The 27,874-nt window shown below is 39.2% G+C and overlaps 1 protein-coding gene across 5 annotated transcripts in view; it reads left to right on the top strand.

Moving 5' to 3' along the window:
* The window catches only part of LRRTM4 (leucine rich repeat transmembrane neuronal 4), a 370,731-nt gene that overhangs the window by 269,541 nt on the left and 73,316 nt on the right, over positions 1-27,874 (top strand). For 2 of the 5 annotated variants that reach the window (XM_054804770.1, XM_054804772.1), the window contains one exon: positions 24,588-24,662. The exons of the other annotated variants lie outside the window; for them this stretch is intronic. In XM_054804770.1, coding sequence (XP_054660745.1) covers positions 24,588-24,662 — 75 coding nt within the window. The remainder of the gene's footprint in view (positions 1-24,587; positions 24,663-27,874) is intronic. 5 annotated transcript variants of the gene reach the window in all.

The raw sequence follows: 27,874 nt of genomic DNA on the forward strand, positions 1-27,874 counted from the left end.
CCTAATTTTTTAATGGAGTGTAAACCAGTGTTAATGATGTGGGATGGGGGGAAGATATCAAACACAAATCCCCTAAACCTCGAATGGTTTTCTGTGCATCTAACCACACAGAGATTATGAAACACTGACAAATTAAAAGAGATTTTGTACTGCACTTGTCAGTCAGCTCAAAGAACATTTGCTGATACTCTCCTTGCATTATTCCGTAAAAATATCATGAAGGAGAAGAGTTGAATGTCTGAAGGTCTACTTGCTCAGCACTCCTGTAAGAACATTCATGTGATTATATGACATTTTGGGGCACATCTGCTAATCATTTCTTCTGTAAGACTGTGCTCAGTGATTTTTTTTTTGGCTATTGTTTTTAATACAATGTGCCTCGCTTGCATATCAAAATAAAGTCATCACTCGATGGCTTTTACTGTGTTAAGGGCTTGAGAGGAATTACAGCATGAAATCTGATGTTGAGTTGGCTGTAGTGAACAAATGCTGTCCTGTGCTGGAAGTCAGACTCGTGTGGATGAGGCAGAAGAAACAGTGTTGATGGGCTTGTTAGATTAGGAGTTTAAAAAAATCTGAAAAGAAAAAGAATATTAGTGGGCTACTTTTCCTTGATGATATTGGCAACCCTCCTTTTACTTGAATGGGTATAAAGTTGGACGCATTTGTTCATCCTGGTATGATTTATGGGATACAGTAAGCCGTGTGATGGCCTCACTTCACTACTGACTCATCTGCTGACACTGAGAAATCCTTTTTTGTGCACTTGAAACATAGGTGATAATTCTTACCTACTTCATAAAGTAATCCAGAGACTTAGTTCAGTTGTGGCTGGACAGTGCGGTTTCACATGTAGGGGAAGGCAGAAAAAGATGTTGTCATGAGTTTTCCATTATTTCTGATCTCAAATGGGAAAGGCTTTTGCAATGTGTTGAAAAATTTCTGATGTGCTTTTCATCTTCGTTTGCCACATTGTATTTTTTACAGTTTCTCCTGTATATACTTTACAGTTTCTCCTCTTTTGTGATTGCTGCCACATGTTGTGGGGGTTGATGATTGGAGAACAGAGTTGTCTTTATTCTACCTTGCATGTACTTCAAGATTTTGTGTCTGTGTGGTTTGTATTTGTTTTCTCTCTCGGAGTACACATGGCTCCAGGTTTGTTTAGGCTAATTCCTTCTTCTGGAGGAAGAAAGAAAATTGCATTCCAAAATAGACTATGACCCATTTTCTCATTTAAAAAAAATAAGTTGAATTTCAGGGGTTTTGTTTCATTTCATGTTTGCACACTCTGTTTCCTCCTGATCAGTGTCTTGCATTAGACCTTACTACTCATTGGGCTCCCTTTTCATGGTGAGCTTAATGGACACCAGTGAAAAGCACGGAAGGAAGCAAGCCCTGATTTTTCTTCTTTGCTGGAGTTTAGCCACCATGGTAGAGATCTTACTTCTGAGCCAGGGCATGAAGTGTGTGTGTTCTGGGGCCAATTAAGCATTTTCTATTTAATGTGGGATTTTTGTTAATTTTTGAAGTGTCCTATTTTCACAGAAAACTAGGGTTAAAAATCACTCCTCTGAGGAAATAAAATGATGAATTGAAGAACTCCTTGACAAATCTTTCTGCATAAGTGTAGGGTTTACTGTTAGGGAAATTTTGACAAAAAGTCAAAGCAATACAGAGAAGGGGTAAAGAACTGGGTGCCTGGGGGATCTCTATTTTGAATATGCTATATTTTGCCTTTGGTTATGTTATGAATTGGATGTCAGTTGTCGACCAATATAAGCTTTTAATAGTTAAATGCTGCCTTTGTCAGTGGGGACAAAAATGAACTCCTTAAATCAAGAGGGTAATTAATTTTCCTGACAAGCTTTCAGAATGCTCGATTGAGATTTTAGCCCTCATATATATGACTTGACAGTTTGCATTTGCCTTCTCCCACCCCCTTGTGAAAACTGCATGCCTTGCTGGATAGTATTGCTAACATGTACAAATCCCCATAACACCAAGAAATGAGATTGTGGTTTAATGTGTAATAAAAAAAAATTTTGGAAACCACTCCTCCAAATGCTTCCCGAGCTTGGAAATGCATCTAGTTATATCTGCTTTATGCATAAAGTTTCAAGACCTTACTGGAAAATGTCCTTTATTCTGAAAGCTGTCATTAGGCTCTGAAACCAAGGAAAGCGCATAATGTTTTTGATGTGATGGTGACAATATTTGCAGTCAGAAGCAGCGGGAGATATGGAGGCCCCGGACAGTAACTGCAGTGTTGGCCCTTTGCTCCTTCTGTCTGCTCACAGGATGACTTTGTAGTTTGACATCTCTCCTCATTCCTGTAATAACTCCTAAAACACAACTTCAATGATAGTTCCTTTGCAGTACTTCTAGCCCTTGGGCAAGCTACCTGTCTCTCTAAACCTGCAGTTCTCAAGTGTGGCCATGCATTTGGGGGTTAACTTGGAAGCCGGTAAAACTGTGCTATTGTGTTTCAGCAGAAAATCTGGCCTTCAGGATTTTTTGGCTGAATGCTTCTGTTTTGTCATGTTTCCCCTTGAGCCAAATTAGTTCACTGACTAATAAATTTATGCGAAAATCGAGTCTGAGAAATCTGAAAGTTTTGTTTCTAGTTCTGCATTGCCCTTCTGTGTTAACTTCTAGGAAGTTATTTACCTTCTGTGTGCAAAATATATCCATTTAGAAAAGGTCAAAAGTAGGTGGTCAGTGGATCACCCTCTTGCTCAGCTTACCCATTTCTCTGTTAAAGGTCTGGCATTGTTTAGCCAGACTTAGTGGTTGAGTATCAATTTTGGTTTCCATTCTCACAACCTATCTTATTATAAAACTATTCTCAGGAGCCAGGAGTATAATGGCATAATATGGGCTGAATGCAATAAAGATGGTACCGGTTTTTTATAATTGGGTTCAGAATAGTTGGGAGCCAAGTTACATTAGGTATATTGTAAAATAGCCTAATAAAAGTGACTTATTTAATGAGAGTAGGGAGTAATTAGGTTGTTTAATTTAAGGAGGGAGATCTCACTACAAAATGAATTGTTATTTTTATGTTTCATTATTCATTAAACATATGAAAACAGTTTTTCATGAAGATTAAAAAAAAGCATGTCAAAATATGCTATGCAGAAGTATGAGGGAAAAGCGATCAGGATGTTACGATAAAATAGAGACCTCTGTGAAGGAGAAACTGAGTCCTATAGAAAATGTGAGGAGGAAGAGAACTGGTTTCTACAGAAATCTGATTCCAGTGCTGCCTTCCCACCATACTCGTAGTAACTAGCTTTGATTTTAGGAAAGTAGCATTTGAATTCTGAATACAATCGGGCAAGTGTCTAATTACAGATATGAGATGTGACACGGGGGCATCAGCTTTAGATACGGCAAGTGCTCTACAGTAATACACAATGTAGTATTCTGCCTGCCTCAGTAGAGATTCGTGGCAGGGGGTATGAGCATGTCATGGGTCAATTGGAGTAGATGATCTTTTCAGTTACAGGTATGTTACACCATGTCTATGTGTCTTGAAAGATCCGTATGGAGATAGGATGTTTGTGTTGGACTGTGCTTGTACCCTCTGAATGGTGGCTTTTGTGTTGGGGAATGACTAAGAGTTATGGTAAGTGGCTTCAGGCAGGTGCTGTCCTGTTTGTTAGGGTGCATGGATATCTGTAACAGCTCTTGCTGTAGTTAAACTGCTGTAAAACCACAGGAGTCAATATTCTGTCACCTGCGCCAACCACTAAGGTTCACGTCTCGCTATTCATAGAAATTGCATCACTGTACATGTGGGCCTTTGTCAAGGGGAGGCTCTTCTGAGCTGAGAGCATTGCTGAGGGAGCTAAAGCAGTCCAGTGACTAGAATTGTAAAACAGATTTAGGGCTTTGATCATTGACTTGCTGTGTAATTGTGTCACTTACCTCCCTTGTGCTAAAGGTGCCTACGTTTGAAATCCAAGAATTGGTATTCACAATTGCCAGGCAGAATTGTAAGTCTAAACAAAACCAAAGTCACTAGAACATAACTGCTGCCTTCTTCTGCACATTAAAAATGCAATTGAGTGCTGCAAGGAGCAGCTAATGTGATTTATCCACAGTCTCAAATGAAGACCTCATATCCAAAGAGCACTTAGCATAGCAGTGCTTTGAATTCTAAAACTAAGCTGTCTTGTGCTAAGCTCCTGGCTTAGCACACACTGTCCAGATGGCACTGTACAGCACCCAAAATATGCAGCTATTAACTGGTTAACTTAATTTATTTCCTTTCTCCAGAGGGCTCCTGTTCCAACGTCCCGTGAAACGACCAAAGTTACATTTCCAGTATCTGCGTTTGGCAAAAGGAGAATCTAGGATTTAACGCAGCCTGGCACTGACTTCACAGTGGCCAGAATGGATTCCGAGACTACCAGGGTTTAGTTTGTTGTCTTTCCCAACAGCAGTTGGAACTTACATACTTGTTGGAGATGAAGTCTCTTGGTGAAGTGATTCTTCTGTCAGCTAATCAGTAGATCTGTGAATTGGCTTACTTTATGATTTGTGATTGAGTGCTTGCACCGAGCACTGTTTTCATCCACATGGCTGGAAGTGCAATTAATAGTATGTTACGGCCGAACCATGTATTACCTCAGTGACATTTTCTTCATAACTGTTGGGAAGAAGTTCTGTTCTGAGGGAGGATTTGATGGGCTCGTATGAGGCAAATGAGGTCGAAATTAATTATCACCAAGAGGTGGTGGTGTTCATGGTGGTGGTGTTCATGTGTGTAAAAACCTGTGCACTCCTGCCCAAAGGGGACTCGAGGGTCAGGTTTGGAATGGTTTCATGTAATTCGCCAGGTGAGTTTTAATGGCCTTTTCAGTGCAGTAAATGTCAATAACATAGATCAAAACCATGATTGTGCTAAAGTAAATATGGAAGAGAAATGTATGGCTTCTCCCCTTTGGTTCCACTAGCTAATACCTCAGAATTATCTATGCCTTTATTGTCAGTTTTCATTACCTTTTCTTCCTCCCCCATACAGTGACAAGTAATACTGTAGTCATCATAACAAAATGACTCAGGTTGATTTCATATTAATATTACCATTTTACTGCCTAGGATACTTTATCTATGTAGACTACATACCTTGCTTTTATTTATTCTTCCTCTGTCCGTTTTCATTCTAAGCCTGTGGCTGTTTAATCTCTCAGATTTTTAAGGAAATAAATTGTATGTGACAGCCCATGTGTACTGCATTTGGTAGCAAGGAGCTACGTTTTCAGTGAGGGACTTTAGAACTTATTGTTAAACTAGCATAATATAAGATTATTTTGAAAGAGTAGTTGAGTCTTGATGCTCCTGGTGCACATTGCTAATAATGTCTTTGGAGTGGGCAGAATGACTCAGTCTCTTTGCTAAAGGTATGGTATATTTAGGGGTCATGTGCCGCCTTAGTAACGTGTGAGTCGTCACAGTCAAGCTGATTTGGATCATACGTATCTAATTAAAGGAAACTTACCACCCATGTGACTATCAGAAACTGATGGTTTGGAAAGATTGTGAGCGCTGTGACTGTCTAGCTTTTTTACTCTGGAATTTCACTACTGTTGCTGCTGTCAGTGTTGCTGATACCAGTAATACCACAGTCCTGTTGGTTGAAGGGTTGCTGCAATTCCAACAGAAGTAGATTTAGTCGATGAGGATTAAGTCTCAGTGATACGAATTAATAATTTTTCCTTAGCAATGAGGCATTCTAGCATAGGGTACATTCTCACGCTGCTGGCTGGAGGTTTTATTTCAGTCACAAGTGACTCTGAGCAGACAGTGGTCAAAAACTGAGTTGGCCTCCTGGTAGGTAACCTAAAAGGCAGGAAGGAGGGATTAGAAGCAAGCAGTGTTAGTTCTCTTTTTTTTTTTTTTTTTTTTTTTTTCCTGTCAAAGCACTGGTGAAAGCAGCACTGTGTTCCTGGAATCTCAAATTTGAGGCTTCTCTTTCTTGGAGTTCTCTCTGCTTCCCATTTCCATATCGTCAGTTGAAATGATGCCTCTCTCATGGAATGGCCTTTCAACTTAACGTAAGGAGATGGGGGTTTTTTTGACACAAGGTAGCAAGTTTCTTTAGGTGATTGGTAGTATATTGTCAAAATACCATTGTGATTCCTCTCTCAGGTCATCATAGAAAGAACATAGAGAGCTAAGGTTGCTCTTGGAATAGCAGTGAATGAGCTGTAGGGTATTATTTTCTTGTCCTGGTGATGAATTCTTAGCATGTACTGCGAAGCAAATGATGCATGTACTTTTCTATGAATTCCAGATATAACCTTACGTGTGTCATAGTTCTGACACTTGCCATTTTGCAGGGGGGGAAAGACATGATTTGTAATTAGCCATACAGTGTGGACACCTGCTGGAATGTAAAGACCTTTAGGAGAAACACAGTTTTGTTCATAGTTTTCATTGGTGCAGGCTGCAGATGAATCAGTATAAATTGCTTAGGTTTACATGTTATTTGTGGATATCAGGGTGTTAGGCATATAAAACTGAAATATGTGGTGGTGTTCTTAGTTTTTCTGTTACTCGATCTTAGAAACATTGAAAACCTTTTGTCTACAAGGGCTGAAACAAGTTCAGATCTTTTTTGCCGAAAGTAGCAGGTGTTTTCTTGTTCCTCTGTTAGAGGAAAATTAAATTTGAAACAGCAGAATTTCCCTGGGAGGGAAATTCCATCTTCTGGGGGCAGCTCTAATACTGGCTGGTACGTGTTTTCGTGTATTCTCTGGTCTGTTTTTTACCTCCTGACTCATGTCTTGAATATAGCTGTTCTGGGTCAGGGAATCAGCTTTCTGATCTGTTCATATAATATCTATAGATCCTGATGTGCATATGGACGCAGATACACTGATGAAACGTAACTGCTAAATAAGCAGTGCAGGTGTTCTAAGTGCTGAGCTAGACTTACATGAAATGACTGATGTAAACAAATTTGACTAGCTTCTAACTGAAGAAAACTTCACTCTAAAATTTTGATTATCAAAGTGGTCTGTTACACAATGAGGCAAAACAGCAGGCAGATTATTCAGAAGATAAATATTGTCTGTAGACATATACTTCTGTAGATGTAAACCAGCTAAGTTCCTCATACAAAGTAGACTTGAAATTCTTTACAGCACAAATGGATCGAGTTTGATAGAAAGGTCAGTTGTCAGGATGCTGTATTGTTCCTAAGCGAGCCATTATTTTATCATTTAGATTTTCTCTGTACTCATGATTTACGTTGTTAATGTTGTAGGGAAAGTAGGAATGGTCAAGCTGTGAAAGGGGGCAGCTGGTGGGCTGGGAAGAAGCTGTAAGAAAAATAGTAATGAAAGAATGAGGTAGGAAAGAAGAGACAGATGATGATGCAAAGTTAAAGAAGTTAAATTCTGAGTTATACTCAGTTGTGTTGCATTCTGTCAGCTCATGCTATTGTGGTTAGGGAGCCAAAGGAAAATCTGGGAGTGTGACTGAGACTTCTGCCTTCTATCCTGTTGTTCTGTCACTGCATTTACAGCCTCCATCACCTTACCCTTTTCTTCAGTGCCAGGTCTGGAGCTTTTACAACAGGCTGTGAGCAGCTTGGGTTTCCAGCTTCGTCTCCCTCATTTACTAAAGATCCTGACTTTCCTGGGGTCTCTACAACTAGCAGACTTTAAGGGGGCAGCATTGCCAAGCATATTGTTGCTTCCATGCCCCTTTAAAAGAATTATCTTATTTCTGTATGCAAAGGCATACCTAGATCATGGTGTGCAAATCTTTTCTAACCAGTTTTCTCAAGTGTGCATTTAGCAAATCAAGGCATGGATGAGCCCTGCTGTTCTCACATACTCTATTCCCCAGCCACCTCTAATGTTTTCCTCGGCATACAATAGCAGCAGTACCATCTTCCCTACCGATATCTCCATTTCTTCTTGATAAGTATCCTCCAAAAATATTCCCACTTCTGTGGATTGTTACTATTCCCTAGTGGCAGACTCCCTCTGCACAGTTTTTAATGTAAAGAATCGGATGATTAAATATTTGACAAGTGCATTCAGCACTGAAATACTAATAAATTGCATTATCTCTTGGGGCGGAGGGTTATTTTTTTGTCATTTTAACAGCAGAATAGACTAATGATGCTTTTGGAGGTGTGTGGGCAGAAGAGGTTACAGTTTTGCTGCATGTAAATGCAAGCAAGTCCTCCTTTCTTTTCAGTGAGACTTTAATATAATTTGCAACCGTTGTTAACTTGTCATACTCTCCTCCTGCCCCTCCAAAAAATACCCAGTGGTTCAAAAATTCAGTGTGTGTATATTAGCCTCGTGCTTTTAAAATTCAAATTTTTATTATTGAGCAAACTTGAGTTTCAGGTCCATTATGGCAAGAAAAATAAATCTTTAAATTGATATGAAAGGAATCTGTGGCCCTGCTCTCCAGTTTCTGATAGAAATTAACTTCTTTTGAAATTCAAAGTAGAAATCTACTTTCTCCACTCCCATTCTTCCAGTGTGACAACTGTGTTCATTGTTCTAGTCTGGTTTTCTGCTGTCCCATCACTATGGTTATCTGATGTGCAATGCAGAAGAGAATTAGCTCTCTCTTGCTTAACTGATGCAGCGCAGCAGAACTAAGATAGCTATGCAAGCATGTGTGATTCAGGGAGAAGGCATATATATTCTGATTATGAAGCAGCTGTGCTTCCATGGAGTTTACTCTTTGGAGACTGGATTAGCTGTTGTCCCATACCTATGTCCCTGTTTCTTCCAGTGCAAAGTGGAATTAAAATGTAATCATTTGACTTTGAAGCCTCAGTCCGCCTTCGTGCTGCTGTGAGTGAGTCAAAGTGCAAATTAATGGTCAATCTGTCATTAAGGTGTCAGTCAGCTGGGTCCTGTTTGAAATTGCTATCGACTCCTTCCGTGACCTTGAGAAATTCATTTAGTTTATTGGGTTTTCACATTTGCAAAACGAAGCAGTACTTTATTAGGATGCCAAGTTAACTACTCTGTATGAATTTGAGAGCTTTGTCTTTTACTGAATCACACCGATGGTCTCCAGTGTGCTATCATACAAAACTCTATACTAAAGCTTCGGAACTATGAACTTAACTATCCCTTTCTGAGGGCACGCAGGTCAGACTGTACATCATAAGATGCAGAATCAGAGTCTAAAAACAGGAACATGAGAGTGCCAGAAATGAATATGCATTATTGATGGGATGATGTTCGTGTCATCATGGCAGGCATGATACACTGAACCGGGCTGCTCAGTTACATCTCTGAGCGTTAATGCATTAACTGGAATCAGACTTGTTTCCTGCAAAACGCTGTTGGTTGTATCCACAAGCCTAACGATCATCCTCTGTCTGTTAACAGTCTGAGCCCATTCCAGAGTTACAGTAGCAACAAGCAGGCTTCCTGATCTGGGATGTGTTTGCTGCACAGATGCCTGGGAAATAGCCCAACTTAACTTGTTCTAAGATCCAGCAGAATAAATGGGATTCCTTCCGATAGCCTGGTTCTTTAATGTTACCTGGAAAAAAAATGGTCATCTAGCTAGTGTTTCATGGCTGCAAAGTAGCTGAGAAAGACCAGAATTACTTGGGGGGGGCAGTATTTTTAAAGTTGGGAAAAAATTAGTAGGTTTTTCTAATATTCCTGGAGATGAACAGTTTAGCTTCATTGTAAATGAAAATGGGCTCAATGTTTCTTAAAATCTCTCTGTCAGAACTTTGAGATGAACGCTGGGGAGGCTGGAGACGGCTTTGTCACTAGGCATGTTTAGGTTTCAGTGGTAGTTAATATCCCTATCCACTTAAAGGATCCAACTTTTTATAGGTTCATGCAATGCATGAAGCATCAAATGCTTCTCTGTCAGGTTTTTCGTGTTTGAGGTGAGCCCGTTACTCCTCTCTTTTTGAGCAAAACAAAGAATAAGAGCCTGATCTATAAATGGCTAAGGTAAAATTATTCTCACACACTGCACTTGAAGTGAAATGTAGACCATATTCTTTATGAAGAAAATAGCTACTCATTGCTCACCTAAACCATTTCAAAAAGTGAGAATGACAACTCCTGTTTTATGACCTTGTATATCAGATTTTAATTATTTTAAAATAGCAGTTTATGTCTACAGATAGACTTTTCTGTATATGCTGATCAACTGTATATTATAGCTGATTGGAAGCATTTGTTTTGGAGAGAGAGAGAATCTTGGGCAAACTGAGAGGTATTTTTCTTTATGGTGACTGAAGAGTTAATTTGAAAACTTGAGCTTCAAGGTGAAATTTCTCCTTTCTCTTTTTGTAGCTGACTATTTGTTTTGAAATGAACAAGAAACATCAACAGACAGGAATTTGGCCCTGCTGATCGTGCATCTTCTTGACCTGTTTCATAGGACGAGTAACATTCACAGTAGCAGGAAATCTTTGGATGATTTAAGAACTTGGTGCTTCCTGAAAGTCCCTCTGCCATGAGTATTTCACGTTAGCTAATCAGTTTGGTATGGAGAGGTAATATTTAAACTAGCAGAAAATCATTAGATGATTTACAAAATGGTGAAAACACACAATGAGATCGTGAGGCTTCTTTTGGAATAGAAAATGATTTAATTATTCTGTGCCGTTCAAAACATTCGTCTTGGTAAAAATTAAAATGACTGTGTCAGGCAGAAAATTGTGTTCCATGTTAATATTTGCTGTAAATGAACAAATGGCAGGGTGTCAGTTGGTTTCTTTGCTGGACTGAAAAAATGAAATACATTCTGTGGTCTTTTTAATACACAGTAGTTTTTCAAAGCTAATAAGGAAATTCTATAAGCCTGCTTGTGCTTTATATTTTAATTTAAGGAAGGCTGTATCTTTGTCTAGTGGAATCATTCTTTCTTTCCTTTCTCCCTCGGTGCTAGAATTCTTGCTGGTAAGTATTTGCATCTTTGTCAGATACATGTGGCCACAGTGTCTTACCTTACTGGACAGATGACACTGTATACTGTCATCTTTTTTTCTGTAGTGGGCTGGGGACTTGAGTGGGCTTTCCTGCGTGTTGTCCTGGGGCTTTCTTGTACTTCGTGTGGCTGCCTACTCCTGTGCAACAGGGATGTAAAATGCATCCTGTTTTGTTGGTTTGCCAGCATTTTGTACTCATTCCACGTAGCACAGAGACAATGGAGGGCAATAATAAAACTCTGGCTTCCCAAAAACTTTGAAATACTAGGTGGATATGCATAAAGGATTATATTAATTTTTTTTAGGAAAAGTTAGCTAAAATTCAGTAGAATCTGTTCGTGCCAGTCATAGAAATGAAAGAGGCTGCACCAGTTGGGCACACAGTGGAGTCTGCTCTCACCTAAACCTGTGGGACTTAGTTTTGCTGCCACACAATTGGCCATGGGATAGGGAGCATGTGGGAATGTATAGCATGCCTGAGGCCAGGATTTGTGTGGCACTGGTAAAAAATAAATCATTAGAAACCTTTTACATACTGCTGTATTTCCATTTTTTTTCTTTCATAAGCTGGTGTTTTGAAATTGTTTCTCCAGTAGCCTGGTGTTCAGGCTTAGGATACTGAGCCAGATAATCAGCTGTCTCTCACAGATTTCTATATGCATTTTTTTAAAGCCAGAAGGAACCTTTAGATAATCCAGTTTAGTCTCCTCTCTAACTGAAATATTTCACTTGTTAACCCTAGATGGAGCCCAGAGATCTTTTTCAAGCCAATTCTGACTTCTTGCACCTGAGGATCCAGCCAGTTAATTTCTTGTCTCTTCAAAAGGAGATGAGACCACAGGCTGACATTTTAACACGGCCACATTAGGGCCCCCCAAAAGCATGCTGATGTGTCCGAGTATTTCTGTACACATCTTCCCTCCTCCCACCCAGTGGATGGAAGCAGGGGGAGAGGAAGAGGGGGAGGTTTCCAGCTGCCTGCAGTGCTCTAATCTCACCATTTTGGGGTAATCCATGGGAATGTTAAGTGAGTGAAACGGTTACATTCTGCACGTTGTTTGACCTCAGCTCTGAGTCATTTTTGAACACGATAAATCAAGTGCATCCAGTGGGCAGACGGGGGGGAGGGAGTGAGGAGGGCATAGAAGGCAAACTAGATTAATGTTTGTGTTGTCCCATATGGCTTTCAGACCTTTATTTTGAATCCCCTTAAGGTGATCAAACTACTCCAACATAAAAGGGATGACGATTAAAATGGTTTCTGCTCGTTTTGACCTTGTTACTTTAAAAAATAATATAATATAAATAAAAATATTGTGTGCTGCAGTACAATCTGCTAAGCTCTAGTTTTCAGGCTAAATCTGATGATGCTTGATGGAAAAGATGGATACAAACCCTTCCCTTGGTAAAGGGAGGGAAATTTTAACCTTTGAATATTACAAGGCATCCAGTTTTAAACTAGGAATCTAATTTGCCACACTTGATAGATAAATATGCTTTTGGGAAAAGCATGGCCCAGTTATGAACTGGGATACTAGGATTAATGTCTGCTCAGTGTTGAAGTACAGACTTAGAACCACCTGACAATGTTGTTGTCAACTGTAGTTCTCTTTGTTTCAAACCTTTAGTTGCAATAACTTTTTTTTAATCAGAGGACAGTGTGTGCTTAATTAGAGATCTGATATACTAGGCAGCTAGGAATAATGACATTAATTAAATTTAACCGACAAAGCAATTTAACTAGCATGCCACACCTGTTCTTCACTGTTCATTTAATTTTGTATACTGTACAGGTAAATTTTTTAAAATCTCTCTTTCCTGGGATAGCCTCAAATTTACGTCCATATGGCACCACCCCGAAGAGGGCTCTAACTCTGCTTGAATGAGGAATGAGGAAGGATTGGGCTTTTTAGCTTTGAAGTTTATTTTTGTTTCTCTATTATGCTATTGTATCATATCAGGCTCCTCACTGACATTTGAAGCACCTTTATATAACCACATAGAATGTCCTACAGGGAGTCTTTTTAGCCTAGCAGATCCTAGGGTCACTACTGTAATATTACTTCAATCCTATTATTAGCAGTTAGTTAACAACTAGGAAAATGGAGAGTCCTCTTGTATCAAGGTACTCTAACATGTGATACGAGCAACTACACATTTGATTGCTATCCTTTCAGTTTAGATATTCATTGTAATGTACATACACATGTGTAAGGGTTATACATATGTATATATAAAAGACAAGTACTGAGGGGTATATTGTGAGCATTTTAAGTCATGAGTTTCACAGTAAGTGGGAGGATGCTTAATTATCTTCATGCCTCATAAATCAGTGAGGCCAGCCCTGTTTTCAAGCATTAAGCCTTTAGCCTGTGCTCAACCACAAAACCAGAGATTCCTGATGATGGTGTAATCTAAATCCATTACTGTTATGCAGAGACAATATCCCCTCTGCAGATTTTTTTAAAACTGGTAATACATTAAAAGCTTTTATATAATGAGAAGGAGTTTAGCACAAAGCTTTTCTGTATATTCTTTACAAAGTGTTTTATATGTCATACAAGTTCTATAGACAGTGCTGTGTTTGCAGTGGAAGATCAGAGTTTTGCTCAAGTCTCATCCAATAGGCAGCACTGTAAAATTACAGCTACTGTTCTCCTATGATAGAGCTCATTTATGAATCACACAGTGATCAATATAAAGAATTGTTGATTGCTAAGATAAAAGGTGTTATCTGTAATAAAGTTTTTATTATAATACACGAAGATTAAATATAGTCTGTTTACAGATTGGTAGTGTTTTCCTTCATTCTTTCCTAGGGCTAATTTTCTGATAATTCCCTAACCACAGAAATCATGTGTTATTTCCACTTCAGAAACACCTCTGGCTGCGGCCTGCTTTAGGCAATGGAAGAGAAAATGAATCAACAGTAACAAGCAACTGCTGTGAGACTGTTGTTCCAGGCCCAGGTAGACAGATTACAACAGATGAAGATGTATGCAAAAATAAGCTACTGGAGTTGATTTCCTTTACCCTTTATAAACAAAAAATGGGGAGCCATACCTGTCCTGGCTCTTAAGTAGTGTAGAATATGCAGGTATTTGTATTGCTAAGTGCGGGACCAGACACCTTCTGTGGTTCACCCACTGTTGACTTATCCCTAAGAGCTCACACTGGAACTAGAGAAATAGTTCTTTTAGACACACTTCAGGAGCAACATCCCAATTACAATGGGAAGAAAGTTCCCAACCTATTCTTTTTTAATTTCTGTCTTATCGTAGTAACATCTGTTTGCTAGTAGTTCTCAGAATTATGCTGTTAACATTTCCTTCTTTGAGAATATCTGGTTATTTACAAATTTGTGAAGCTTTAAAACTAGAGATATGCCTTTTTTTGAAGTGTGGCTGACAATTATAATTAATTCTCTGCCCAGGCTTGTTTGTACTGCCTGCAGATTGTTCACAGTGTTTAGAATTTTTAATTATATTCTTATAAACTAATGGGAATCAATAGGTGTTTAGTTTAATTTTTGCTTAAATCAGGAATGCAGTTTTCCCTGTTTCTTGCCCTGTCAGTTTTTAGCTCAGTAGTAACTATACTCTATGTTAGTGCCACAAAGTTTGAATCCAGAGAGGTTGTTTTTCAGTACGATTCCCAGTGCATTCAGCCCAAAGTGTTTTTTTCACAGCTAGGAGTATTGAACTCATAACACCAGAGTTTGTAGCGGAACAATTTGGTGTTAGCTATAGAAACACTGCTTACACACATTACAAATCTGTAATGTTTGCCACTCATCTGATTAATTCCACAAATACAGTTCAGAGAGTTTTCTGTGAGACTTTTTAAAGAAAGCATATGGATTTTGCTCCTAACTCCCATCTGTCTGCGTATCCTGCATTTTAAAGGAAGAGTACAATAGTGAGATAATGAATTTGGGTTAGCTTGTCTGTTTTCTCAGTGTTTTTTCCCTCTGCCAGGTTTTGTTTCTTTAGACCGTAAACAACGCGGCACCAAAATAGCCTCCTTGCTGGCATCGTGCAGGTGTATTCACAAGCTTGTATAGAATCCATCAAAGTTGGGTATTTGAGGAACTCCTATTGTGTTAAAAGTTAAATTGTATTAGCAGTGTCCTACCCTCTGCATTTATAAATGACTGCTGTGCACTGCCCCACAGTTATTTCTGTTCTGATTTCCTATACCAGTAACTCCCCATTTCCTAGAGTAGAATGTGGGGAATTGTATCTGCAGTCGCTTGCCCATTGAATGCACAAGCCTGTGGAGACAACATTACATTATCAAGATGTGCTAAGTGGAAGAGAGATAATGGGAGTCTATGGAGAGTTTGCTGTACTGTCAAAACAAGTAGCAATCGCAGGTTCTATCACTACTATCAGCAACTAACTGAACTGAACACATACAACACCACACTTGGAGAAGTGAAATTTCATCCGGAAACTTTCACAGCAGCTCCCTGTGCTCTGGAGTTTCCTTCACCTCTGGGATCAACAGGGTGACCCCTCTCTTGTTGGGGTCTGTCGACCCTTAGGCTGACCTTCTTGTAAGGACTTAAGGCAATCAATAACTGTAGTCAGAACAGATCTTCTGGGAGTTGTTTGTTGGATAAAAGGCTAAGCTGTCCATTGGGGAGTCGAAGGGTATTTCTCTGAGGTGCTCGCAGGTGAAGCGCTTACATGCCATAATCTAACCTCACATAGGAAGGAAGTAACATACAGCGGGAGAGAAGTAACTGGATTTAGATTGTGTGTGAAGGGCCCAAGGCATGTGTGTAGCCCTGCAACTACATATCATGGCTAAGAGAAAGAATTCTCTCTGTATGTGTGTGGGGTTTTTTTGCAGACAAAAAATATCATTTGTTGGACTGAAGACTTAGGGTGTGTGTAAGTTGTGGGCTTTACAGTACAATGAAATTCAGGCTGACGCTTAGAGCTGACACCCTCTCATGAGCTTGAAAATCAGGAGCTGAACTAAACCAGACACAAAGTTTTTGTGACTGAAGATGGGAAGTCTCTTGGCACTGCAGAATTAAAAACAGTGTGTTTGACTCAAAGGAGGTGCAATTTCCAAACTAGTTTGCCTACTTAATATTTTTATTCTGTGTCTTTGAGATTTCTGTGGGGAACGTGGTAGATCACTAAGTCTGACTACTTTGAGTATTTACCTGTATACTCAAATCACACTAAGTCCTGCTACTTTGACCTGCAGCTTGACTGTTCTGAACTCTGTCATTCAAACCAGATGCATACGTGCAAGCATCCAAGAACTTGGGAAAACAGAAAATCTGAATCAGAAGTGAGTGACTCTGTCCCATCCCTAGTTTGTAATAAGGTTGGGACAGCAGTTCTGTGTTGCTGAATTGACCTTTCCATTGCTTATGGTATGAGCTCTCCAGTGGGTAGCCATTATATGTGTATGTATTCAGTGTGTATATGTCCTTTTCAAAGTTACTGGGTTGTTTATTTTGTTTCCTTGTCAGAATGATCACAGATAGTGCATCTGTTTGAGTTATAACAGTGAGGGTCAGGACTGATAACAGACTATTTTAAGCTACTCTTAACAACAGCCTGTGAAACTGCAAGGTTGTGTGAAAGATAGCAATGGAGGTTTATGGAACTGTAGAGTGAGTTATTAACTGACGCTTCTAGCCCAACATGACAAATAAAATTCTATTGCAAAAAGATACTCAATTGTGTCAAGCATCGATTTTTGAAGATGTCTAACAAATGGCTTCTGGGTAAGCACACTATCTTTCTTAATTTGTCTGTCTGATCAGTGAGGTTGAATAGAGAGTGAGCCACCAAATAAAATTGGCATTTTCTTTCAGTCATTATCTGTGCTTTCTCAATAAAATACTTGGAAGCTCCAATGATTTAAATGTATAATATAGACATATGCATGTTTCAGATATATTTATTTCAGTGTCCTGGTAAAATCACTGAAAGACCCTGAATCAACTCCAAACAAGTATTCATCTCAATGGTGGTGGGTTTTGGTTGGTTAGTGTTTGGGGTTTTTTTAATTGAGATATATCTGGCACACCATTGCTGATTACCGTGTTGTTTCATCTGGCAAACAGCATTTGTTTTGTCCACTCACAGTAAATAGCCAGGATGATAGGAAAAGGGGAGGGGAGAGTAAGTGGAAACTACAATAGCTGAGTTTCTCTTTTGCAAGGCTTGATCCCTGGCTGTGGATCAAAACCAAGAAAGAAGGAAGAGGAGGTACCAAGTCAGCCAAAGAGCATTGCTGCTCCATGAGGTAGATAAAGGCTCCCAAGGATCCAGCCTGCCTCCAAGAATATCTTCTTGCCAATGGGTAAGATGAGTAATGCATGCTTATTGCTAATACTGTGGCATAGGTCAGCTCCTGGACTCGTGTGATTTTTCTCATCTGGTGCTACTTTTGGTGAGATGAGAGAGGTCTCTCGGAATGCTTCTTTCCGAGCCAAGTTTTCCTCTGCGTGTTCCTTACCTCAGTCTGCAGCATGAAATTGTAACTCTGCAGGGTATTAGCTTCCCCAGTTTAAATGCTGGATAAGTTGATGGGTGCATCCACCTGCTGCTTTTTGGCAGCAGGGAAATGGCAGTGCCTTTAATATATTTACAGTATTTATACTGAGTAAGTATATTTACTTCAGCAGGTAGGGCTATACGTGGGAGGGGGCAAGCCTTGCTGCTGTTGGCAGTTTTTAACCATCTCTTGTGTGGCTACAGGACTACAAAGCATAAGGGTACGACCCCACTTTTCTGCAGACACAGATGTCGTCTGTATTGCGTGTGATGATACAGATACAGTCTGTCAGGGACGGAGGAGTGCTTTTATCAGGCATACAGATTTATTTCACAAAGAAAATCATTAGAAGCTTTAAACTTGGAGGCATCTTATCCTACAGAGGTACGAGGCATCTCATCATTAATGCTCAATGTGCAGATAATTCAGGAGTAGTATCTTTCTACAGAAACAGGATGCACAAGAATTTTTCATAGTAGTTTGGTAGATGAGAGACTGAGAGAAGTAAGATTAATTACTTTACAGATAACACTGTAGTACTTGCAGTTTGCCATGGTATAAGTGAGGGAGAGTATGCAAAAAGACTACTCGGTTGAAATTTAGATGTAAAGGCTGGCTTTCCATCATAGTCACATCTCATTGTTCATTCTTATTGCTGTGCTCAGAGTGTGAGAGAGAATGTAATTCACTGTTCTGAAGCATCTGTATTGTTTGTAACTAGTGGAATGAATTAAAAATGGAGTGTGTCTTACTTTGGCTTTTCATGTTCAAAGAGGGTAGTGTCACAACTTTCTTAAATATGGTGACTTCAAATCTATTTTAAACTTTATTCTCCTCTATGTTTCAGTGTCAGAATAATACTACACAGATGTTAGATACTTGGTTAGCATTGACATTTACATTGTTATTTTTTATATTCAGTATTCTGAATTTCTGATTTGATCTAATGGACAGAAAGGGATTTGGGGGCAATAAAAGATAATATTTTCAGTTGTCACTTATGACCAAATTTGTAAACAAGTATCTAGTGTTAAGCAAGATAAGTATCAAATTAATTTCTAATGTAGATTACAGACCTGCTTATGTTTTTCTAGCAATCTGTATTGCTCAGAGCCACTCAATATGATAACGCATCCTGAGATGTGTCTGAACAGTTGGTCAGCCATGTGGCATAAGGCAGTACTGAGGGAAGGTACCTGGCAAAGGTGTGGGACCAATATCGCCCCGCAGGTAGAGCCCGACACCCCAGAGGCTCGGGCGCAGCACAGTGCTGCTCTGGCTGGTGTTGCACCACGGGGCGCTCAGTGCCTGTGAAGCGTGACTCCTATTGGAGAGGCTCTGGTTTCCAGGCTGTAGTAGCAGAAGAGATCCCCAGCAGTCAGGCAGCCCTCTAATCTTCCCTGTGGAAGGAGTGCCTGAACGTCAGCTCATCAGCTGTCAGCGTGCTACGTGGCATATTAATGTGACTGGAGATCACTGTTGCACCTGAATGTTTTAGTTCATGAGTGTTGGTGGCTGAGGAGATGCACCACGCTCAGGTAGCTTTCTGGTGAGGGCAGGAACCTGTTGCTACAGTGGTGCCAAGGCTCAGTGGACTTGCAGGTATGACTCAGTGATCATAGGAGCCATAAGTTGACGAGACAGGGGCTCCTAAGTGCCTAAAATGTTTTTTACAATGACTTTCAGGAGCTAAAGCCAGGTAAGTCCTTTCAGCAGTTTCATCTGATTTAACGAGATTCTGAGCTAAGGCCATCATTCAAGAAAGGCCATCATTCTGTTCAAAGAAGCACTTAACTGTATTTTGCTTAATCTACTGTGTTGCTTTTCTCCTGTTCTGTTTTATACCTTGCTCTGTAATGGCCAGTGTTTGAGATCTTTTGTCACAGAAAAAAGCAGTGCATTGAGAATAGCGGCGTGACCTCTGCATGCTAGGAATTATTATTATGGAAGCTATAGAGAAGTTCACGTACTCTGAGACACAGGATTTAGAGAGAAAAAAAAGTATTGTGAACAATTTCATTGCAAGTTTCATTCTAATGCGTCATAGGAAGGCATTCATGGGCCCTGTTCACATGATCTAGTGTTAGTGCTAATCATTCCTTTCCCTTAGAGGAAATCATGTCAGATACAGTTATTCACTGCTTGTTTTTTGAAGTTTTTGAGGGCCGTAGAAGGGTATGGCAGTTGTGGCATCCTTTTTATGTAAACTCTTCTTACAGACAAGTTGCAAAACAATGTAATAGATGAGCAGGAATATGGGCAATTTCAGAGGAATATGAAAATTTACCTCTTCAGTCTTCTAGAATGCCACAGAATGCTGAGGTGAAATCTGTGAACTCCCAAGCATTGTAGGGCCAAATCACCTAAAATTTCTGACTGCTTTCACTTAAATTTTCTTTGCAAGCTACTAATCATGTCCAGCAGCAGCTATGAGTAAAGGTATCACAAAGATGTAAATTAAACCTCTGGGAACTGCAACCAGAAGAGAATTGGCAGCCCTGGGCACCTCGCATTAAGACAGTGACAGTAATTGGAGTAAGCTTGGTTCTCCTGCGTGTAAACAGTGTCTCCGTTTAACCTGGTTCATTAGAACTGGAAGCTCTACTAATTTCTGCTCAGCTTTTCTGTGCAGTCATGGTTCTGTGTGACTAGGGTCAGGATTACAGTCATCTTCAGTTTCTGCTTCAGGCTGTTCATTCCACGAAAAAGCGAAATTTTGATGATGGCGGGAAGAGAATGAAAAACAGAACCACGCCCCACCCCCTCAAAAAAAAAAAAAAAGAAAGAAAAAGAGAAAGTGCTATCTTTAAAAAGCATGAAAACTTGTAAAAACTGAAACTCACTTAAGTAACTTAGCTTTCCTCCCCTAACAAACAGAAAGACCAGGTCTCAGTTTTGCTACGTGGTTAAGCTGAGTCCTGATTGCAATACTACTGACCATGCCCTTTAGAAAGCTGTTGTTGCTGCACCAGCCTCTCTTGAAATCCCGTCCCCGAGTCTGTCTACATCAGTTCAAGATGTTGTAGTTCTTACACAAATGGGCAAATGCCTACTAAAGACATCTAAACGTTGTTGCTTCCCAAAGATTACATCTCGTCTTGAATGTTAACGGCTGATATATTCCTTGGTATTTATATTCATTTCTATTCTTGGCTGACTTTACATAATCTCATGAAGCCCTTTAATTTTTATGTAGAAGGAGATTACTATGGTTAGCAACAACTGACGCCAGCACAGATAAAATGGCTTAAAATAGTTGATAGAAAGGACGAGAAAGAAAGTAGCTTGTATAGAACATGTAGAAAGTTTCTCTGCATTTACAACTGATTTTTAGCACTGGATAATCTGACTTCCCCTCACACACTCCAAGGTGTTTTTGGCTTAAGACCCTCTGACTTCGAATTTTTTTTTTTTCCAGATTTCCTATTGCTTTCAAACACTAAGCAGTCTCCAAAGTATATTTGAAGTGTCTCCATTGTATATTTGAAAAATAGTTTGGATGTGATGCAGTCTCTTCCTATATAAGACAATTTCACGTGAAGATAGGAACAAGAAAAGACGTTTAAGAGTAGAATTGTTAAAGGAACAGACTAATTTTAATGGTTTGTTATCTACCCTTCTGAAGCAGCTTGAAGACACTGTTACCATCAAGAAGATGGTAAGCTTGGTGGTCCCCTGCTAAGACCAGAAATGTGAATTGTTCATTCTTGAGAACCCCTTGGTGATATCAGCATATTGGCCTTCAGAACTGTACATATTCTCCTCTGCTAGTTGGATTAAATTAGTGCAGGAAAATAGTCATGTTCATATTCTGTACATACACACTCCTCAAACTCCCTGTTTAAATTAAGTATGCATTTTCAGTGCTTTTCAAGATCAGGAGTGGAATGGCTGGGCAGTCTTGCAGGATCTAACCTTGAAGAACAAGCAGTATTACAGATCCATATGTATTTATTCTCCAGTACAGGCTTTAGCTCCACTGAAATAAATGGAATTCTCCATTATTGTATTAGTATCACTTGGCGAATTGACGCAACCATTTGACAGGAGTAAAAGCACATAGCCATCAAACTACAATGAATCCAAGTCTTTTGAGATCCCCAACTGACCATGTTGCCCACAATATCATGTGAAATACTTCTTGAGTCATGAATTTTCAGGGCTTGTTTACGAGTAACTTCTTGATTGTAAGAGAAAAGGTGAGAAGTGCTTCTAGGTTTATATTTTATAGTGCTCTTCACAATTTTTAGGTGAAAGCTCCTGGATGCTTTTCCTGCTGTTGCATCCATACGAGGGACAGAGTAAAATAGAGTTGATGATGATTGTAATGTATGTTTGCAGGTACTTTTTTTTGTTGCAGCGGGACTGACTTAATAAATTAGAGTAATGCCAGAAGGTGCTTCTGTCATGACAGGGGTTTGTAGTCCTGAAGGAAGTATTTATGTTGTAAAATGTAAAGCATTCGTCACTTTGCAGTGATTTTTCTCTGTGCATGCCAACCTGCCTGCTGCAATGAATTAAATTAATGTGTGCCCCACTGAAATGGTTTGTAGTATAGTAATTGTCACTGGCAACACGATGTTGTTTTTAAGTTGCTATTATGCAGGCACAATCCCATATGTCGTACAAAACTGATATGCTGCATTATGTATACTACCTTCAAATTAACTTGGTGTAATATTTGTCTTGTTAAGAGCCAGCTATTCTGTTGATGTCATAAACAAATATGTCTCCTCAATTTTTCTTATTCAAAAGAGAAAAAACCCCACAACCTCCCCCAAGAGCTGGGGTCAGATTTAATTTAGAGCAAATACCTGGACTTTAATTATTAGAATTCATCCAGGATATTGCAGAGTAGGTCCTGATAATTAAGAGCGAATGAATTAAAAATTAGCAAAAGGAAATATGGAAGGATATAGTAGTCTTTTTCCCAGTACAATTAATAAATCGTCTTTGAGTAATCTAAAAGAGGAGAATAATTAGCTTAGCCAGGTAACTGCACTTGATTTGCCAAGCCTTTTGTGGTAGTTTGCAGACTGTGTTGCAGTCTGTGCGTGGCTTCCTTTTAGGCTTGCTCTCCATCATGTAAACAGGTTCAAGAGGGCTTAGCAAAATCGATGATGATTTATTGTTGAGTCATGTACTGTTTCATTATATTCTTCTTTTTGTGTCTGTTTGCTGTTTTCTTTTAATGAATATTCAGTTATGAGAAAGCATAGATCTCTCTAATGCACGCTGGGTAAACGGTGTTTTGGTGTAGGAGTCTGATCAAAAAACCCCACTGAAATCAGACCATCTCTATCTGCTGGTGTCAGTAAGCTCAAGCCAGGCTGCACTGAGAATTGAGCTTTGAAAATATAAACTTCAGACACAAATTCCTCCTCTCAGTGCCTTTTCTGTTTTTCCTGGAGATCATGCCAGGAAAGATGCTTTCTTCATCCTGGCCAGTCCCAATTACCTGCATTAGACCTAGACAATTTACAGATTCATTTACATTGCAGCACTTTTTCTCTGAGTAAGGTGGTGTGCAAGAGCTATAGGTTATAGGGAGATCTGAAACAGTGAGATGGTTTACAAGCCTCACATGGCTCTTTTTCATTAACTTTGCTCATTTACAGTGAGGCTTTTATGTGTTTCTTCTTGGTGATAATACTGAAAATGATGGAGTAAAAGAGAGTCCTGTGTTTAATCAAGAGAGCAGCTCATTCTAACTCACTAAAAAATTTAAGGCTAAGAAATATGGCTGAAGAAAGATTTCTGCTTTCTCTCGCTTAAAGAAGGCGACAACAGCAACGCACCAAAAACCAATGAGAACTACAGGCTCTGCATACTGAAAAGATGTCGCTGCAGCATCAGGACAGCAGGTGCTAACCAGCCTCCTGTTATCGCCAAGGCGGTATGTGGCGGATGCCACTTTTTACGTCAACCCATTACAAAATCATTAACTGGCCTCTATGCATTTTACAAATATTTGCTTCCAATTAGTTTTGTTGCTGCAAGGGCCACATTATTGTATCTGTTAAATGAACTCCAGGGTCAGAGGAGTGGATATTGGGGTGGGTTTTTTCTTTTCAATTTCAGGTTTTCCATTTCCTCACAAGAGAGGATCAGATCCTGTTGTTTGATTCTTTTACCAGATCCAATTATACATATGCAATGAAAAGGCTCCTTCGCTTGGGTAGTTTTGCTTCTTTGGCACCTTTTATTTTTAGTTTAGTGGCAGCATTTGCATCAGGAAAAGGGGGTAGCTGGGCCTTCCTGTAGTTTGATTAATTCCCACTGAATAAGGTAATTTCTGCAGGATTGTTCTAGTGGTTATAAGGTAAAAACTGAAGTACGAAAGACTGAACACATCAGGCTTGGACTAACAAATGAGTCCTCTGAAACACCTTTTACCACAGCAAATGGGTATGGTATGGCATAGTTGGATGGCACTGGATGAGCTGTTGATTTCAGTACAGAATATACTTTCTCCAACAAAAGATCTGCTACAGTTCTGAATTATCTGCAAACCCCAGATCATTTTAGTGATCAAATCTAGTATCAAATAGGTTACTTTATTTCCTTTCTGTCCTGTAATTCTTCATTTACTCAAATGTCTAGAAAATACATAACCATGATATTCACTGCGGCAGTGAATTCCAGAGGTTGATAGTGCTCTCTGCCAAAAATTCTAGATTGCAGATATAATTACATATAATTATATTGGTTCAAGAGAGAGATGTTAAAGAGTTCTTAATATGATCAAAGATGATGACTTTTAAGATTAAACTATGACTTTTTACATTATGTCTGTGAAACATTTTAATAACATATTCATTTTATCTTTTAAGTTTCCATATAATTTTACACACCTGCAATACTGTGTGTGTTTTAGTGATAGTCAAGCCTTTCTGATATTAAAGCCACTTGTGGTCTGGTACCTATTATAGCTGTTAATAGAACCGGTTACTCAAAACAACAGCCATCTGTGTCATCAGTGGGGTTGAATTAACAAACTGAGCACGGGCAATTCCTGTTGGTTTTTACTGAAGCTAACATTACTTAATGCAGGGCAGAACCTGGTTTAGCGTTTAGAGTAGAGGAACCTCTGTTTCTGTTGCAGGCTCTGCCAGGCAGTGGTGAGATTTTACACAGAGGCTTTGAACTCTCTGCTCCGACTTTTCTTCATCCATCAAAGGTGAGCGGTCATCTCAAAATTCAGCAAATTATTAATGAATGTGCAAAATGTTTAAGCTTATTTCTCTGGATACAGGACAGAGTTCTTTTGCAGCTTTGTTGTCTTGGAAAAGTTTTGAAGATTACAGCATAGTTCAGTACCTCTAAGGAAATTTTCCTTAGCTGAAATGTTACATCATCCTGACTGGTTCTTTTGAAACTGATGCAAATAGTGGTATGGTGTGGTCTTTAGTTAGAAGTTTTGCTAAAAAATCAGCAATGTTGTTCAATGAAAGATGTGATTTTAAATGCAGGCTCTGCAGTTTTCTTTATGCTGAGCCAATTAAATTCCTTATCTTAATTTACAACAGATACAGTATTCAACAATGGAATATACAAAACAATGACAATTAAATCATTTTTGCTTTGTCTTTAAAACATACGATCAAATGCAAAATGCAAAACCAGTTTCGGATGTGTTGTATGTTCACTGTAAAAAGTTAAGCCATGTTTCTGTACTTGTCACCACTTGTATAGAACAGAAGCAGAACCCTTCCTTCGTCCAACCTTTGGACTGGAATAGTAAATTAAGGCCTGTATAGACATACTGATGAGTAGTGCCACCATGGTGAATCTCATCTACATGAGAATGAATGCTGTGACATGTTAATTGCTTTGTGAAATGAAAACTTGAGCATTTGTGGACAAGGATCAACTGTTGTGTTCTTGACTCCAGTACAAGAGTGTTCTGATGGCTTGGGCTTCTGAGACTTCTCCTTTTGCATCTCGTAGTGGCACGGAAAGCAAATTGCCTTCAGCAAGAATTTTGAGTGTTGGCAACTTGGAAGTCTGTGTTTTTGTATAGAACATATTCTTTCAAATTGGATAGTTAGGCATGGAAAAACTTTTACTGCTAAATTTTCTGAGGCTTTTTCCTTCTGATTTAGTAGAGCGTAGCCCTAAATATGTGGCTTTTCATGGCAAATGAATTTTGATCTGCACAGTGCCACTCAGTGTGCAGAAAGCTTGTTGTTATTGCTTTTGGCATTGTTTGGGAGTTGCTGTTTGTTTTGATGTGGAGAATTCTGGCAAATTGTATCTCCAGGTGCTGGGGGTTTTTTTAAACCAAATAAAAATGAAATTTTGCCACATAGCACCTTTCAGCTGTGGAACTGTAGGTGAGATGAGTGTCGTTATTCCTAATTAATGTATTGAGAAACAACATGAAGTGGCTTGTCTGTGATTGTTCATTAAGTCACTGGCAAAAGCTTGGAATAAAATCGGGAGATCTTGAATTTGCATCTGTTGCCCTTTCAACAGCTTGTTCTTATTTATTTATTTATTTATTTATTTATTTATTTTTAAAGGTGTATGTTCCCAGCATGTCTGAAAATCAGTTCACTTTCAATTTAGTGGTACTGACATTATGGCTATTGCTGGCAGCTGAGTACCTAAGATAATACACTTGTAAAGAAATGTTTGCATACTTTAGGACTTTAAATCTGCATAAATTACCAGTGGGGATCAAAGATGTGCTGTTTCTTGAGCAGACGTGTTGATGAGTTCTTCCCTTCATTTCAAATCACATGAAAGCAGAGTCTTTCACCATTTCAGTTCCAGTTCAGGGGAATGCTTTTGTTAGACCAGTGAACAAACTGGAAAATCTTTGGCAGCTCACATATTTTCATGTGCCAAGAATTATTTCCCTGGAACATCTGTACTTTTAATGTTTACTGGATTTATTTGGAAAAACAAGTGGAATAGTATGATCTGGGATAGAAAGTGTCTACTTGGCTGCCTGTAAAATTGCTCTAGTTAACAGATAGCCAGTGTAATCTAGCAGTGAAAGGTTTTTAGCAGTGAAGTACTTCTATAGAGGAGTAAAAGAATTAAGTAACAGCATAATAAGTGAGGAAGCATACAGCTTACTTAGATCAGAACGGTATTTATATCTGTACTTTATAGCTGCAAGGATGAGACAGCCTGTATTTAAGTGATCGTAGCATCTTGATATCCCTGCGTGTATGCCCAATGTACAGTGCCTGCAAGCCGACTGTACGCCTTTTCTCCGTAAATAAAACAAGCAGCTCAGTCTGTTGAAGCCATGTGTATGTGGGATAAAATGACAATTATAAGGAGGACAGCACCAGGATGGGCCGGTGAATGAGGACTGGAGCTGAGGCAGCGGAGCTGGGTTTGTTCTTGTGCTGGTAGTCCATTTTATGACTCTGTGAAAGAGTGCATTATCCCCTCCATTTGGGAACAGTTTAAAAAGTGCCTTGAGATCTACCAACCTGTATTAGAGTTAAGGTAGTATTGTCATCTTTCTTGGCTTACCAAGTAGCTAAAAGACTGATGTTAATAGCTTTAATTTCACTGCAAACTGTAGATCTCATAGCAAGTGATGTGCTTTGTATGCTGCAATTCTCTCTCACAGTGTACTGGCTTGGCTTCCCTTATGTGATTTTAAAAACCAAATTACTCATTCTCAGTACTTGCTCCTGAGTCTGTTCATATATATAGAGAGAGATATATATAGAGAGAGATATACACACAGTGTATATATGAATATATAAAAAATGTATTTCCATTGGCTGTAACACAGCAGAAAGGAAACTTGGCATCACTAGAAATCACTGATCAGTAGATTGATTCAGTAGCGATAATTATTGAAATCATAAGAATGGTGAATACTTCTCAGCTGTACTGTTTTAAAAAAGCAAGAAACCTGAGTAGAATTGACATCATTATTGTGAACCTTAGTCCATGTAACATAGATAATTTTCTTGGTCTGCTCTCTAATGGTGGCTTTTTAAATTGGTTATAGGAATTGAAAATATTTTCTGTATGTAAAGATGGGGTAGATATAACCGTCAGAAACTAACTGGGGTGCACACCTTCAATTGAAAGTGATCCCTCAGTTCATATGTACATCACAGGAAGGGGTTCATCAGAGCAGTGGTCAGTCTCTGTGGGACTGAGAAATTTAAACTACAGCTGCATTAGAGCAATGCAGCACCGCTTGGAGCTAAAAGCATTGGGGTTTTGAGATATGCAACTTTATTAACAAAAGGCAATGTTTCAGGAAGCAGACCTTTGGGGTTTTTTTTTTCCTGTAAGTACAGTCAAAAGCCTCTGTTGCCAACATCCTTCTCCCTTCCCCGTTTTGCCCAGTTTTATTCATGGGCGCTCTAACATTTGCTCTCTGATGTACACAGTCTTCAAGACCATTGC

Source organism: Grus americana, chromosome 26 (assembly GCF_028858705.1).
Source record: "Grus americana isolate bGruAme1 chromosome 26, bGruAme1.mat, whole genome shotgun sequence".
Classification (NCBI taxonomy): domain Eukaryota; kingdom Metazoa; phylum Chordata; class Aves; order Gruiformes; family Gruidae; genus Grus; species Grus americana.